Source organism: Sylvia atricapilla, chromosome 13, assembly GCF_009819655.1.
Source record: "Sylvia atricapilla isolate bSylAtr1 chromosome 13, bSylAtr1.pri, whole genome shotgun sequence".
In the NCBI taxonomy this organism is placed as follows: Eukaryota; Metazoa; Chordata; class Aves; order Passeriformes; family Sylviidae; genus Sylvia; species Sylvia atricapilla.
The window spans coordinates 17,448,168-17,462,433 of record NC_089152.1 but is presented as its reverse complement, the minus strand read 5'-3'; the positions used below and the strand labels follow the sequence as shown (position 1 = coordinate 17,462,433).

The 14,266-nt window shown below is 52.0% G+C and overlaps 3 protein-coding genes and 1 non-coding gene across 4 annotated transcripts; 2 read left to right on the top strand and 2 right to left on the bottom strand.

Annotated features, from left to right (window-relative positions):
- Positions 1 to 4: 4 nt before the first annotated feature.
- On the top strand, positions 5 to 2,543 carry RPS17 (ribosomal protein S17). Its single transcript, XM_066328635.1, has 5 exons — positions 5 to 127; positions 325 to 476; positions 838 to 943; positions 1,982 to 2,047; positions 2,419 to 2,543. Exons 1-5 carry the CDS (start codon positions 125 to 127, stop codon positions 2,497 to 2,499), a joined length of 408 nt encoding a protein of 135 aa, XP_066184732.1. The 5' UTR covers positions 5 to 124; the 3' UTR covers positions 2,500 to 2,543.
- LOC136367258 (small nucleolar RNA SNORA71) lies at positions 560 to 687 on the top strand. The gene has a single exon (XR_010744657.1). It is a non-coding gene; the product is annotated as a small nucleolar RNA SNORA71 (small nucleolar RNA).
- A 433-nt stretch (positions 2,544 to 2,976) lies between the features above and the next one.
- Positions 2,977 to 8,792, bottom strand: TERB2 (telomere repeat binding bouquet formation protein 2). The gene is made up of 7 exons (XM_066328636.1): positions 8,729 to 8,792; positions 8,232 to 8,313; positions 6,847 to 6,992; positions 5,899 to 5,957; positions 3,632 to 3,720; positions 3,438 to 3,526; positions 2,977 to 3,363 (listed from the first exon to the last, which is right to left on the bottom strand). The coding sequence occupies exons 1-7, from the start codon at positions 8,790 to 8,792 to the stop codon at positions 3,221 to 3,223; spliced, it is 672 nt and encodes a 223-aa protein (XP_066184733.1). The 3' UTR covers positions 2,977 to 3,220.
- Positions 8,793 to 10,866: 2,074 nt separating this feature from the next.
- On the bottom strand, positions 10,867 to 13,592 carry B2M (beta-2-microglobulin). The gene is made up of 4 exons (XM_066328634.1): positions 13,451 to 13,592; positions 13,027 to 13,305; positions 12,508 to 12,543; positions 10,867 to 11,312 (listed from the first exon to the last, which is right to left on the bottom strand). Exons 1-3 carry the CDS (start codon positions 13,518 to 13,520, stop codon positions 12,530 to 12,532), a joined length of 363 nt encoding a protein of 120 aa, XP_066184731.1. The 5' UTR covers positions 13,521 to 13,592; the 3' UTR covers positions 10,867 to 11,312; positions 12,508 to 12,529.
- Positions 13,593 to 14,266: the final 674 nt, after the last annotated feature.

The window sequence follows — 14,266 nt, the reverse complement described above, 5'->3', positions numbered from 1 at the left end:
CTGCCCAGCCCCGCCCACCTTCCCCTTGGCTGGAGCCCGCCGAGCCGCCAGGGGGCGCGGTGGGCGTCGCTGGCTTCCGGCGCCTCCCGTCTTCTTCCGCTCTCTTTCCGCGGCTGCCGCCGACATGGTGCGTCCCGGTCCCGCCATCCGCCGCCATCCTCGGGCGGGCCCGCGCCCCCGCGGTGGGGAGCGGCGGGGGGAATCGGAGGGGACGGGGACGAGAGGCGGTGGGGGGCGGCGGGGGCCGGAACGGCTGGGGAAAGGGGGCATTGGGGCGGGGGGCCCTGGGCCTGGTGGAGCCTGACCGGCGCCCTCCCCGCGTAGGGACGCGTTCGGACGAAGACGGTGAAGAAAGCCGCGCGGGTGATCATCGAGAAGTACTACACACGCCTAGGGAATGACTTCCACACCAACAAGCGCGTGTGCGAGGAGATCGCCATCATCCCCAGCAAGAAGCTGCGCAACAAGATTGCTGGGTGAGGGATTGCGGGCCCTGGGTGGGCTTTGGGCATCGGAACGTCCTGGGGGAATCGGGCACGGCGTGCGGGTTCCTGCTGGGCCCTGCATTCGAAAGTGATTACGGTCCCGCCAGTGGCCGGGTCATTGATAGTGCAGGGAGAGGAGTGCGAGAGTTTTCCCGTGTTTGAGGGAGTCTGTGTCTCCCCCAAACCCTGTTACTGTCGGACACTTTGTCTTTGATGTCCCCTGGAAGTGCTGGGATGATGCCGAGGTAGATGGTGGTAGCTGTCCTCAGCCTGCTGTGGTTCCAGGATTTGGGGTGTGGGGAAGGGTGACATGAACCCTGGACAAGCCCAGGACACTCCCATGTCCCCGCAGGTATGTCACCCACCTGATGAAGCGAATCCAGAGGGGCCCTGTCCGCGGCATCTCCATCAAACTGCAGGAGGAGGAGAGGGAGAGGAGGGACAACTACGTCCCAGAGGTGAGGCTCCAGCTTCCCCATCGCTCCATCTCTGTAAACGGTCCCAAGTTTCTTTAAAACAAACCTTCAGCCAGGAGGAGCTGAGGAGGGTTTGGATCAAGGGGGCCGAGGTGGATCCCTCTCAAGCTGCTACCTGCTACAGGAAGGGCAGCTGGCTTCTCATGGTTTGGTTTTCCTAACTTAAAATTCGGGAAAAATTAATTTGATGGGAAGCAGGAGGATATTTCAGAGTGGCTGAAAACTTGCCCTGCAACCGGCCTGTCTAGAGGGAGGGTTTTGGTAAAAACCCCCTTGCCTTAACCCTCTGTTTGGATGGGGTCAAGATCTCACCTGTCACCTGGGTGAGATGCTCAGGAGGTCTTCCCTTGTTCCAGGAACATAATCCTGTTGCTCCTAAATCCTATAGCCTTCAGGCACAGCACATCTTGCCCCTTTCCCAGATAGTCCCAGTCAGCTCCTGGTAGAGCTGCTGGTTTCTGTGCTGGCACCAAGGAGTAGCAGCAAAGGAGTGTCTGTGCTGCAACTGTTGGTGCAGTGTCAGCACACAGACCTGTACTGTTTGTGGATTCTTACAAAATTCCTGGTGTTATATAGCTCTTGGGGAAGGAAACCTGTGGAGGTAGAGTTTTGGGGTCTGTGGAGGAAGTTTCTCTGGGATTACAGTGCAGCAGAGGTCCTGGAGGTGGGACAGCCTTTGTTGGCACCATGGTGGACTTGTGTCACAAGGCAGCTGTGATTGTCACTGATGACCTCTGGGACTGGTGCAGTTGAGGGTCCAACACCAGCTCCTCAGCAGCCTTGGCCTGGAGCAGGTTGGGCCTCAGTTTCCAAAGATTTGCCATAAAACAGGAAAACAGGCTTTTCTCTCTACTGCCAGTGGCCTCTTGTAGTGTACAGTCAGAAAAGCAAACAATGCTCCTGGCTCTGCTGCTGGAACTGTTCCCCACAGCAGTGGGATGGGACCAGAGTGGCTGTGGGGACACCTCGGTAGTTGTGGGGCTTTATCAATCACACCTTTTCTCTCCTTTCTGTCCCCAGGTCTCTGCCCTTGACCAGGAGATCATTGAAGTGGACCCAGACACCAAGGAAATGCTGAAGCTCCTGGTTAGTGGCCACAACTGTTCAGCTACTGGCATATCCCTGGCACAGCTCCTGCTGCCCTGAGTGGCTGGATGGTGTCTGGGGCATCTCTCTGTCCTGGGTCCTGTGGGAGGGTTAATTCATGTATGACTTTTGAAAGGGCAGAGGCACGGGGGCTTTGCCACCAGCACAGTGGGGTGTTCCTTGCCCTCTATTCTGATGATTCCTTCACCAAGGAGTCAATCTCTGGAGCAGGGATTGGGATCTCCCCTTCTTAAGGAGACCTGTGTCTACCTTTTGTGCTGTCCACAGCACCTTTCCAGAGGAATTTGTGTCCATTGTCAGTGGGAAGGATGCTGTGACTGATCCCATCGTTTTCCCATGCTGTTTTCCAGGATTTTGGCAGCCTGTCCAACCTGCAGGTGACACAGCCCACAGTGGGAATGAACTTCAAGACGCCCCGAGGAGCGCTCTGAGTCTGTCCCTGTGTGTCACTTTTCCAATAAACGTGAGGAAACCATCTCAGCCTGCCTGGTCTTTAGACACCCAAGGGATGAGGGAGGTGGGTTCTTGGGGTGCTGCATTGGAGCATGAGGAGGGCTCAACACCTTCATGTGTACCAGCATCTTTTTGGGTTCTTTCCTGGCAATTTGGGGTGTGAGGTGCAAAGCTGTTACTTCAGAGGATCTCCTGCCTATGGGGGAGTGGCAGAGAACAACCATGGCAACTCCTTGGAGCTTGTGGGAGCCTGTCCTAGATTTGCCTGTGCTTCCTCCAAATGGACAGCCCAGGGGTCAGGCTGTTCCACAATAAAAGTTGCTTTTTATAACCCTATTGGTCACTTCTAAGTGCTTACGTGAAAGGGAAAAGTCTTAAAATTCCTTGATTAAATGAAAGTAAGGAGACCTTGGTGTGTCCCTCCAAGGAAAACTTGCTTAAACTAGTTAAACACAGCGTAAACCATCACCACCACTCCCCTACCCTGGAATAAAAAGAAAATACTTGTGTTTTGGAGAGAAATGTCTGTATTTATGTTTGCGAAATTTAGTTTAAGTAGTTACTTAAAGAAGAAAATACTGCAATAACTGTAGCCAGTACTTAAATAATACTTTGAACACTCTGAGCTGCAGTCGAATAATTTAGAAATCATCTGGCAGCTCTTACATTGAAGTTTTTGCTGTTCCAGCCACCTGTACCTTACAATTTCCTCTTCATTTTGGTCTTCTCACAGTGAATGTTAAGTTTGCTTTGAACCCAGTACGCTGCATAGCCCGAGGTGCCAGGGATAAAGTCGTGGAGTTCCCCCTCATATTTCTTCATGTCCCGTGCAGAGGCATAGCCTGTGGAGGGAAAGTGGCCTCACTGAGTCCCTGCTCCATCTGCCCCATCCACAGCCCTTTCCAGCTGTATTTACCTGTCACCATGTTATTTTTGGGGTATTCCTGGAGGGCACGGTATGGAAATTCTCCCTGGCTAGGTGCTTCAGAGTCTGTTTCTTCACTGCTGTATCAGGAGGGGAAAAAAAATTCTGTGTGTTAGTTCCTATGTGTTAGGGTTGCTTGGATTTGGGAGGGCATTCAAATCCCAGCACCCACGGTAGGAAAATACCTTTCAACCAGGTCTAGTGCCTCCTCCTCTGATTCTTCCTCACAGACACTTCTTGTCACTTCAGGTTCCTCTGTCAGGTTTTCGTTGGGCTGTGAATATCAGCACAAGGGTAAGTTACAAAATTGTGCTGTGAGTCACCTGCAGAGCACCTGGGTCACACTCCAAGTGCACAAGTTTTTAGGGCTCATGATTTCAAGCATAATTCAGAGTTAAATTTTAAATCTAACAGCATTCCTGCTACAAAAGTGCTGGGAAGTTGCTCTGAGAGGAGAGTTGGCAATGACATGGGGAAGGAAAACACCACACCAAAGGGTTGAGCTCAGCCTGTGGCAGTTGGAAGCCCTGGAACAGCACACTGCTGGAAGACTAGATCTGTCTGGGCAAGGGAGACAATCCATCCAGTGCTGTCCCCCTCAGGATGTCATGCTGGGAGGGACGCACAGCACAGCAAACACAAGGAATCAGAATCAGTTAGGTTGGAAAAGATCATCAAGTCCAAGCAGTGACCAATCACCACCTTTTCAACCAGACCAGAGTACTGAATGTAATGTCCAGTCATTCTGGGCAGCCCATTCCAATGCCGGATCACCCCTTCTGGGAAGAAATTCTCTGATGTGCAACCTGAACCTCTCCTGGTGCAGCTTAAGGCAGTGTCCTCTTATCCTGTCCACTGTCCCCTGGGAGCAGTGCCTGACCCCCACCCAGCTCCACCCTCCTGTCAGGGACTTGTGCAGAGCCAGAAGATCCCTCCTGAGCCTCCTTTTCTCCAGGCTGAGCCCTGCCAGCTCTCTCAGCCACTCCTGGTGCTCCAGACCCTTCCCCAGCTCTGTTTCCTTCTCTGGGTCTGCTCCAGCACCAAAATATCCTCCCTGAATTCAATTGAGGGGGGGTCCAGAGCTGGACATGGGGCCTCAGCAGTGCCCATAACAGGGGAAAAATCACCTCCTGGTCCTGCTGGCCACACTACTAACTCAGGCCAGGTGCCACTGGCATTCTTGGCCAGCTGTGCTCATGTTCAGCTGCAGTTGACCAGCACTCCCAGGACTCTTCTTGTTGGGCCACTTTCCAGCCACTCATCTCAGGCTGTAGCTCTGCAGGGGTTACTGTGGCCAAAGTGCAGGACGCAGACCTTGGCCCATAGCTCCAGCCTCTCTGGGTCCCTCAGCAGAGCCTTCCTACCCTCCAGAAGAACCACACTCCCACTCAACTTGGTGTCATCTGTGCATCTGCTAGTGCTGGACTGAATCCCCTCATTTAGATCATCAATAAAGATACTGAATAGGATTGGGCTCAACGCTGATCCCTGGGGGGCACCACTGGTGACTGGACACCAATTGTCCAAGCTGTGGGCTGAATTTTTCCAGGAAATGCTGTGGAAAGCTGTCAAAGGCTTTGCTGATATCCAGGTAGGCACATCCACAGCCTTTCCATCATTCACCAGCTGGGTCCCCTCATCATAAAAGGAAATCAGGCTGGTCAGGTAGGACCTGTCCCTCCAAAATCCACGCTGGCTGGGGCTGATCCCTTGGTTTTCCTGTATGGGCTATGTGATGGCACTCAAAGTGATCTGCTCCATAACTTTCCCTGCCACAGGTCATACTGAAAGACCTGTAATTCCCTGGATCCTCCTTCCAGTCCTTCTTGTGGATGGGTGTCACACTGATACCTCATCATCTGGGACCTCTCCAGTGAGCCAGGACTAATGATTAATGATGAAGAGTGGCTTGGCAACTTCTTCCAGCTCCTCATCACCCAGGGATGGATCCCATCCAGGCACATGGACTTGTGAGCATCTAAGTGGCACAGCAGGTCACTGACTGCCTCCTCCTGGATTTCTGGGGGTCCATTCTGCTCCCCATTCCTGTCTACCAGCTCAGGGGGCTATTTGTCCTGATACAACCAGTCTTAGTGTTGAAGACTGAGGAAAAGAAGGTGTTAAGTACCTCAGCCTTTTCCTAGTCTTTGGTGATGGACACTGGAATAAAGAACAGAGGTTTTCCTTGTCCCTCTTGTTGTAAAAAAAGTATTTATAAAAGTATTATCCTTTACAGCGGTGGCCAGATTAAGTTCTAACTGAGCTTTGACATCTCTAATTTTCTTCTTTCTGCATGACATAAGGACATCCTTAAATGCTTCCTGAATTGCCTGTTCCTTTTCCCAAGGTGATACAGACTCTTTTTATTTACCTGAATTCCTGTGAAAGCCTCCTGCTCAGCCCAAGCTCATCCTCCAGCACATACATGTTGAGTGCAAATTTTTCATCTTACCTGTTCTTCAAAGTCATCTGCCTTCTCCCAGATAAACCGGCCAATTTTCCTTCTGATTTCTGCCAAGGGCAACAAAAACAGTGACTGTGAGAACAACAAATAACAGCACTGTTCTGTCAGCACAGTTGCTGCCAGTGTGATGCCCTGCAGGTGTCTCTGGGGACAAGCCCAAATGCAAAGTCCTGTCCCTGGGCCAGGGCAATCCCAAGCACAAATTCAGGGTGGGCAAGAATGGATTGAAAGCAGCCCTGAGGAGAAGGACTTGGGGATGCTGGTGGATGAGAAGCTCATGGATATGACCCGGCCACATGTCCTGGGCTCATCCCACAGCAGGGGCAGCAGGTGAGGGGAGGATTCTGCCCCTCTGGCCTGCTCAGGAGCAGCAGTGCTCCTCCAGATCCTCCAATATCAGAAGGACATGGAGCTGCTGGAGAGAGTCCAGAGGAAGCCATGGAAATGCTCCAAGGACTGGAGCCCCTCTGCTCTGGAGCCTGGCTGGGAGAGCTGGGGGTGCTCACCTGGAGAGGAGGCTCCAGGGACACCTTAGGGCTACTTCCAGGGCCTAAAGGGGCTCCAGGGGTTGAAGAGGGACTTGGGACAAGTGCCTGGAGTGACAGGACAAGGGTCAAACTGACAGAGGGCAGGGTTAGATGGCATACTGGGAAGAAATTCTTCCCTGTGAGGCTGGAGAGGGCCTGGCACAGGTTTCCCAGAGCAGCTGTGGCTGCCCCATCCCTGGGAACGTTCAAGGTCAAGCCATTCTGTGATAATAAATAGATGGATTTATACTCTGCCCTCTGGGAGGAAGAGCCACTCCCAAGCAGAAGGAAAAGTCCCTCTGTAATATTTGTATTACAGACAAATAACTGTCAGTTCTACTTTGCACCAAGGCTGCACCCATGGGGGATTTCCCTGGGAAAACATCCCCAGATGATATTTTGGCCTGACCTTCCTGCAGGCAGGCAGGGGGCAGGACAAAGTGGCCTAGAACCGCCGAGGGCTTCTCTTCGGCGTCGGTGCCTGCACACACTGAGAGGTAACAGGAGTGAAAGACCGTGGCTCTGCCCTCCAAGTAACTGAGGCTCTCGTGTATGCTGGAAGAGAGAAAGAGAGCTAGTTTCCAAAGGAGAACCTGGAAGCAAACCAAAACTGAAACTTTTAGAGGGGTTTTGTCATTAAACTTGCTCTGATTTTTTTGCCAAAAGCTCCTAATTTTCTGTGATTTTCCAGCTGCGAGACTCTACCAGTCACTTCCCGTTACAGTCCCGGCTGCCAGCACCTCCCAGGGGTAGCCTGGAGCAGGGACAAGGGTAAATCTATTTTTAGTGATTACACTGAGTTCTGAGTTTAGTGATTACACTGAGGTCCTCACTCGTGGCGTGAAACTACTTCGGGGAGGGCAAAGCCAGGATTTTCCTACAATTACCCTTCACCATACTGGTTCCTGTTCACACAGCTGAGCAAGGAAGTGGAGGTGGAGGGTGCTCCAGCACCTACTGTCCTCCTTAGAGGGGAATTAAATCTTGTTTGCTGGGTTTTAGGATGTGTATAAGGATTACATTTTTTTTCACAAGAAACTATCTAACTATATACATTGAAAAAAAAATATATAAATTATCTGGAATTCCCCTGGGGGAACAGGCTGGTCTGGCAGCACCTTGTTGCAGAACAGAAGTTGTTATTCTGTGCTTACTGGAATTCCCCTTGCCTAGCTGGAGCAAGTGGCTGAAAGATTCCAAAATTCGAAGCCAGTTTTAAGCACTAGAGTTTTAAAAAGCAACTACTTAGTCCAGCCTAGCAAAGCCTAAAGGAAACATCATGGCTTCCTTTCCCATAAATATGTTTACATGACTAAATAATGAATAAATACAAATGTTCACTGATAATGAGGAAGTGCGGAAGATCCTGAAGATTTTCCATATATTTGTACAAATGTTCCATAGCTTTTTATTTTTTATATTAAGCATTTTAGCCATTTTTCCATCCATTTTTACCCCAGTGCCTCCTCTTAGCATTAATTCACACCGGCTTTTTAGCATCAGGTTTCTTCCTTGGGAATTGGATCACCTCTATTTTAGATGCTGCTTTCCCAGCAGATAATTCCCAGCCAGCAAGAAACCAGCACTATTCATTTCATTTATATTACAGTTAACACACGGATGGTTTTTCTCTATTCTATCTACACTTTAGTGTGGGTGTCAGTTTTCCTGACTATAGGAATAAGACCCTCGCAGATCCATGCCGTGACTTTAAGACCACCCCCTTGATTTTTACGGGATGTCAGCATCCACGAAATACTCTCCCCTGAATACAGGAAAGCCTGCTTTGCCCACCTGCGGGTGTCGGGGTGGGCGGCATCGCTGCTGAAGAGGTAGTCGGCATCCAGCCAGTGCGCGATGGTGCCGCCGCCGTCTGCTGCAGGGGACAGGGAGGGACATGAGGGTGGGCACCTCGGGGTGACCTGCGTGGGGACAGCTGCTTGTGGCGCCGCAGACGTGGGCCCTGGAGTGGAAGCTGTGATAGCTCCCCACGGCTGTGGGACCCCCCCATTGCTCGCCTGAGGGTTGTTCAAGGCTTTCCCTCAGCGTGGGCCCACCATGGACTTGTCAAACTCATGCTCTGCCCTCCTGTTGTGTGGGTCTCAGACCCACGAAAGGGTGACAGGGCGGTGTCCCCACCGCTGTGCGCCGCCGAGGAACCATGGGGCTGTGTGTCCCCTCCTCATTCCCTGCGTGGTAACAGGGCTGTGCCCTCCCAATCCCCCCGTGGATTGCTGCCAGCTCGGTGCCCCGGAGAACCCCCGGACTTGGCCATGGCCTGCGCCCCTCACCCCAGAGCCCCCGCGGGCCCGGGCTGACGCTCTGCGAGAACCAGGCACGGTGCCCGCGGAACATGGAGGCGGGGACCGCCCTGAGGGGAGACGATGGCGGAATCCGCCCTGAGGGGCTGGGGGGAAGCGGGAACTGCAGTGAGGGGAGACGATGGCGGAATCCGCCCTGAGGGGCTGGGGGGAAGCGGGAACCGTCCTGAGGGGAGACGATGGCGGAATCCGCCCTGAGGGGCCGGGGGGAAGCGGGAACCGCCCTGAGGGGAGACGATGGCGGAAACTGCCCTGAGGGGCTGGGGCTGTGAGGCGGGGGAAACCCGGCGAGATGGAGAACGGCTGGAGCTGTGTCGGGGAGCTTTAAGCTGGATCTTCGGGGAAGGTTCTTCCCCACAGTGCGGCCAGGCACTGGAACAGCTCCTCACGGCAGCCCCAAGGCTGGCAGAGCTCAAAGGGCACTTGGACAACGCTCTGAGAAACACGGTGGGGATTAGAGTGTCCTGTGCACAGGTAGGAGGTGGACTCGATTCTTGTTCTCCTAGAAGTTTTTTCTCGAAAAAAAAAAAAAAAAAACAACCTTGCATTTTGCTGACTCCGGAAACTGCTTGGAGAAAAATTGCTTGTATTTCATAAAGCACAAATGAGGCTTGCTTCAAGCTTCTCAAAACATCCCTCAGGATACCACATCCCCTGGGAACTGTCACCAGCAGCAGCAGCACAGCAACATGCCAAGTATCTCAGAATTCCAAGGATGCTGGATAAAAACAGAAAGGTATTTCTGGACGTGGTCCTGAAATCCAGGACTATGGATTTTAACAGCTGAAATCCAGCTGTTAAAGAAAATCAGCCTCTGGTGTGAGCATATGTTGTTCTCCCACAGACAGGGGATTTTTGAGTAAACCATCATAATATTTCTTAAGAACAGAAAAATCCCACAGCTGCAATCAGGGCACACCTCCCCAGAGTGGGAAGATGATGGTTTGTACTTTGGAGACAGGGGCATTTCACATTCCCTCCACAGAATCTTCAGTTTCTACAGACTCCACTCCTGTCCTAACCAGGATGGAGCTCTCCTGGTGGAGCGGTTACCCAGCCATTATTCTGGTGCTCTTGAGGATAGGAAAGGTGGAGCTGAGGTGGTGGAAAGCACTTTGGTGGCCCTTCATGATCCACAGGAAGAGGCCAGGACGTGTTCCACAGCTCCTTGGGCTCACACAGTGGTTTGTGCTGCTCCACTGGCGTCTCTGGGAGAAAAGCCAAAACTTTTTCCCCTCTCCCAGGCCGCCTTCTCTCACACAAAGGACCACTGCTGGGGCTGCCTGAGCTCCAACATCCACCTGGTGCTGCAGGCAGAGCTGTGTGCTGTATCCTGTCCCATACTGAGTGATGAGCACTGTGCACAACCACCCAGCCATGACAGCCCTGCCTGTCCTGCCGTGAACACCCCTCTGATGAACCCAAAAGAATCCCTATAATGGGGCCCTGCCCCTCAGCAGCCTCCCACATGGGTGCTGGAACTGCAACAGCCAGGATTTTCCCAATCTCTAATAAAAAAAAAAAAAATTGGTTATAATGGAAACAGCTATGGAACAAGACAATATCCATCAAAAAAATCTCAAGTAGATGTTCTGTGACACTGTCACAGCAAATCTTAATATACTCAAGAAGATATGGGATGCCCTGAGTCACCAGGAACCCTTGATCCCATACACATGATTCCGGTTAAATCCATTTGGATCCAATATTCCTCAACTAATAATTTTGATTTCTTCATAAAATAAAAATGACCTGATGGCAGTAGCATTGGTTTTGGGTAGTGTCATCAGTAGCCCACAGTTCAACAGAGGCCCAGCCCCAACTGGGATTCTCCATGGGGTCAAGTGCAGAGAGCAAACCAGAACTGAAATTCACACACACACACACACACACACATCTGCTTCCCCCAGGCTCAGCTCCACACCACACTCCAAGATGCACCAGCCAGAGCTCCTGTCCATGGAGTAAGCACCATTCCCTGCCATCACTCCTTTTGTGTCCCACCCTGTGTCCCCAAGGTTCTTTATCCCCTTTTAAACCTTGTGCCTTCCCTTCAGAGACACACAGGAGCCTCCAAGCCAGACAGATACCATATCAGTAAAAAAAAATAAATCTTTAATTCTCTTTTTATTGATGAAAAAGAGCTCTTGCATCTTCTCAGTGGGATAAAAAAAAAGCACTGCTGATCATCATGCCACCAAGGCTACATATCCATCCACAACCCCGTGCCCACCAGAGCCTGTGAAATCAGCTTGGGCTGTTGAATGACTTTAAAGAAACATTTTAAGGACTAGCAGTTTATTAAACATCACGCAAAATTTTGAGCAGTGAAGAGCTACCATTGTTTTTTAAGCAGTAATGTGGGCATTTTCAGCTACATGCTCAAAAGGCTTGCAGACCTTCCTTGGTCCCTCTCCTTATGCTATTGCTAAGTGATATTTTTAACAAAGCTTATTAGCAAATTTCTGAAAGGCAGCTGATCACTCTTGTGGATATGATGAAGCATGGGCGGAAGCTTGAGAAGACTTTGACTTGCAAGATGGGTTTCTCACACCTGCATGGAGAGAGTAGATTGACATAAGTCACTCTAGTGACACCTTCAACTCTAAATTATTTTAGGACTAAAACCCAGTTTCCTTAGAGCAGTCTGACTGCAACGTCCTTGTCCCTGCAGAACCACCTTCCAGTGACATTCAGGTAAAAATCCTATAGCGCCTGCTTTTCTCTCTCTTCCTTGGTGGAATTCCAAGTTCAAAATGTCAAGAGGATCCTTGTTCCCCCGCTCCAGGAAGTTTGTCCTGCTCTCAACTTTTTTCCATGACAGCTCAGTAAATCCTCATCCCCAGACCACAGTGAAGTCACTCACTTCCAGCCTCACCCCAGACTTGGCATCCCTCACCAACGTCCCACCTACCGAAGCCAAGGTGCTGCATGGGCACAGCACATTTCAAACCCTGCCTTGGGGCCAGGTTTGCACCTCCGCTGCCCAAAGGTGAGTGACAAACCAGAGGAGTGACTGTACACAACTTTTTAGAGCTCTGAAGGAACTGGGGAATTTCATGAAAAGGTCCTGTCAAAGCCTGTCCCAGGCACAGTTAATCATAATCCAGCCTCTAATAGGGCACATAACTACAGTGGTTCAACCAGGTCTACGTCAGCTAGGCCACATATTCAGTTTCTTTTCCCTATCAAGTGTTAAACTAGAATTTCCCTGTTGCTAAATTCAGATCAGTTACACACAGACAGTTTGAAGAACTTGGAGCCCTCAGACTGAGATACCCGTGAATAAACCCAAAAGTGTTTCTGGTTTGTGCCTCATAAATCCCACACGGCGCTGCCCTGCCACAGGGTTAACCGCCTACCACCCCCTCTGAGGCACAGGGATCTGGATACAGCGACTTCCTGCTCCTCCCCTAACAGGAGAAGCACTTCGCTGCACGAGGGAGCTTCAGGGGACCTGCGACAACTCTCTGCGGTATCTAGCTGACACAGCAACATCACACAAGGAAGACTTTTTCTAAAGTTCTCCTTTTTTTGGAGCAAAAGATTCTTGTAGGTATGGGATGGCCGAAACCAGACCAAAACAGTGCACAGAAAAGGTGTGGGAAGAATTTTGTGTCCCAAACCAAGCCTGATAATATCTACTTTTTTGGGTGTGCTTGCTTCTGTTTCTCAGCTTTTCAAACCCTCCCCGACTACAGAAATGGATCTGTGTTTCCCTTACCAGCACAGCACTGAAATCAACTCACCATGGATTATCCCAGCCACAGCTCAGAAGTCTGGTTCTGCAGGAAAGAAGCGCAGAGCGTTAGATTTGGGAGCAAATGGGGACCCCCTCTCCTCTGTCCCCACAAGGTTCCTCCCTGAAAACAGCCCCAATGTGGTAACCAGAGAGTTGCCCTCAGCTGTAGCTGAAGTTAGGTCACCACCATCAGCCCCGACCGCTGAGTCCTTCTTTACATTCACACAACATAAAGCAAAAATTCACTGCATGACCCATCACCTTCTAGTGAAGCTCACCAAGGCAGAGATCAGATGACACAGTATCACCAAATCCCTATGAAATAACACCAACGTGTGTCTTTCTGGAATCCTTCACAGGTATGTGTTAATAGCTTTTTCAGCTAAAGCCAAAGTAATTTTCTATGTTAACACAAGACCTTCAAACCCCACTCTGTTACAACACCCTGCTTTCCAGGAAAAGGAACAGACACAGCATGGATATAAAGCAAGCAGCTCCAGAACGCAAAAGGGAAGGCACAACATACCCCATCGGTAAGTGTCTGGTTTTGGCAAGGTGGAATGCGCCACCCTGCAAGTGAAGATGTCCTCCCTTGTGGGGATGAAGGGCGCATAGACCAGGCGCTGGAACTGCCACTTCTCGTTGAAGGACAAGTCACCGTAGGTGACGCCGGGCATGCGCTCCCCGTTCTTCAGGAGTTCGATGTCAATCTTGGGTGGGTGAAAGCCAGTGACGAAGCAGTGGAGGACGTTCTCCTTTCCCTCTTCGGCGCGGGAACGGGCGTAGACTTCGACCTTCGGCGACTCTAGAGAGGGGGGCAAGGGCATGTGAGAAGCGAGGCTGCGGTGGGCATCGCCTCGATGCCAACCCTCGCCCACACACCCGGGCACAGCAGGACCCCGCAGCCCCTCACCCCCGTCAGGACCCTTCGCGCCGCCCCAGGCACTCACCACCGGCCGCCTCCAGGCCGGGCAGCGCCAGCAGCACCAGCACACCGAGCGCCAGGAGCCCCCGCACCATGTCGGCTCCTCGCTGTCCCGCCGTTTCCCGGAATGAGCCGCCTCCGCTCACACGCCGCCTTTTATACCCTCGGGAACGCGCGGCCAATCGTGGCGCCGTGCGGCCGCTACCTCATCAGTCTCCGGGTAGAACGGGAGCTCCGGGGTTGTGAGAGCCAGCGCAGGGCGCTTTCGCTTTCAGTTCCGCGCTGGATGGCGGGGAGAGACCCGGGCAGAGACCCCGGGGCCTCGGGCAACAGCGGCTGGACGTGAGCCCCGGTGGACAATAGCACCTGGTCTGCACCAGCCCCGGTGTGGCCACAGGTCCAGGGCAGAGACCGTTCCCCGTGCTGGGCACTGCTGAGGCCACACCCCAAATCCTGGGGTCAGCTCTGCGCCGTTCACAATAAGAAGGATATTGAGCGGCTGGAGCTTGTCTAAGGAAGGGAACGAAGTTGGGGAAGGGGCTGGAGCACCAGGAGCAGCTAAGGGAACTCGGGGATAACTTCTTTTTCTACAACTCCCTGACAGGAGGGGGCAGCCGGCTGGGGTTGTGCTCTGCTCCCAGGGAACAAAGGTGAGAACAAGAGGAAACAGCTTCAAGTAGCACCAGGAAGGGTTTAGATTGGATCTTACAGAAAAGTGCTTCCCTGAAAGGGCTGTCCAGCCTTGCCATAGGCTGGCAGGGCAGTGATGGAGTCCTCATCCCAAAAGGGATTTAAAAGCCCCATGGATGTGGCACTTGGGGACATGGGTTAGTAGTGGCCT

Bases quoted from the DNA above. Each gene is read 5' to 3' on its own strand.
- RPS17 (XM_066328635.1), top strand. The intron at 477-837 runs GTGAGGGATTGC...ATGTCCCCGCAG, and splicing joins CTGCGCAACAAGATTGCTGG to GTATGTCACCCACCTGATGA. The intron at 2,048-2,418 runs GTTAGTGGCCAC...GCTGTTTTCCAG, and splicing joins AGGAAATGCTGAAGCTCCTG to GATTTTGGCAGCCTGTCCAA.
- TERB2 (XM_066328636.1), bottom strand. From the start codon at position 8,792: ATGTTCCGCGGGCACCGTGCCTGGTTCTCGCAGAGCGTCAGCCCGGGC. The intron at 3,527-3,631 runs GTATTTTCCTAC...CTCCTGATACAG, and splicing joins GCACTAGACCTGGTTGAAAG to CAGTGAAGAAACAGACTCTG. The intron at 3,364-3,437 runs GTAAATACAGCT...TTCCCTCCACAG, and splicing joins CAAAAATAACATGGTGACAG to GCTATGCCTCTGCACGGGAC.
- B2M (XM_066328634.1), bottom strand. From the start codon at position 13,520: ATGGTGCGGGGGCTCCTGGCGCTCGGTGTGCTGGTGCTGCTGGCGCTG. The intron at 13,306-13,450 runs GTGAGTGCCTGG...CCCCCTCTCTAG, and splicing joins CGGCCTGGAGGCGGCCGGTG to AGTCGCCGAAGGTCGAAGTC.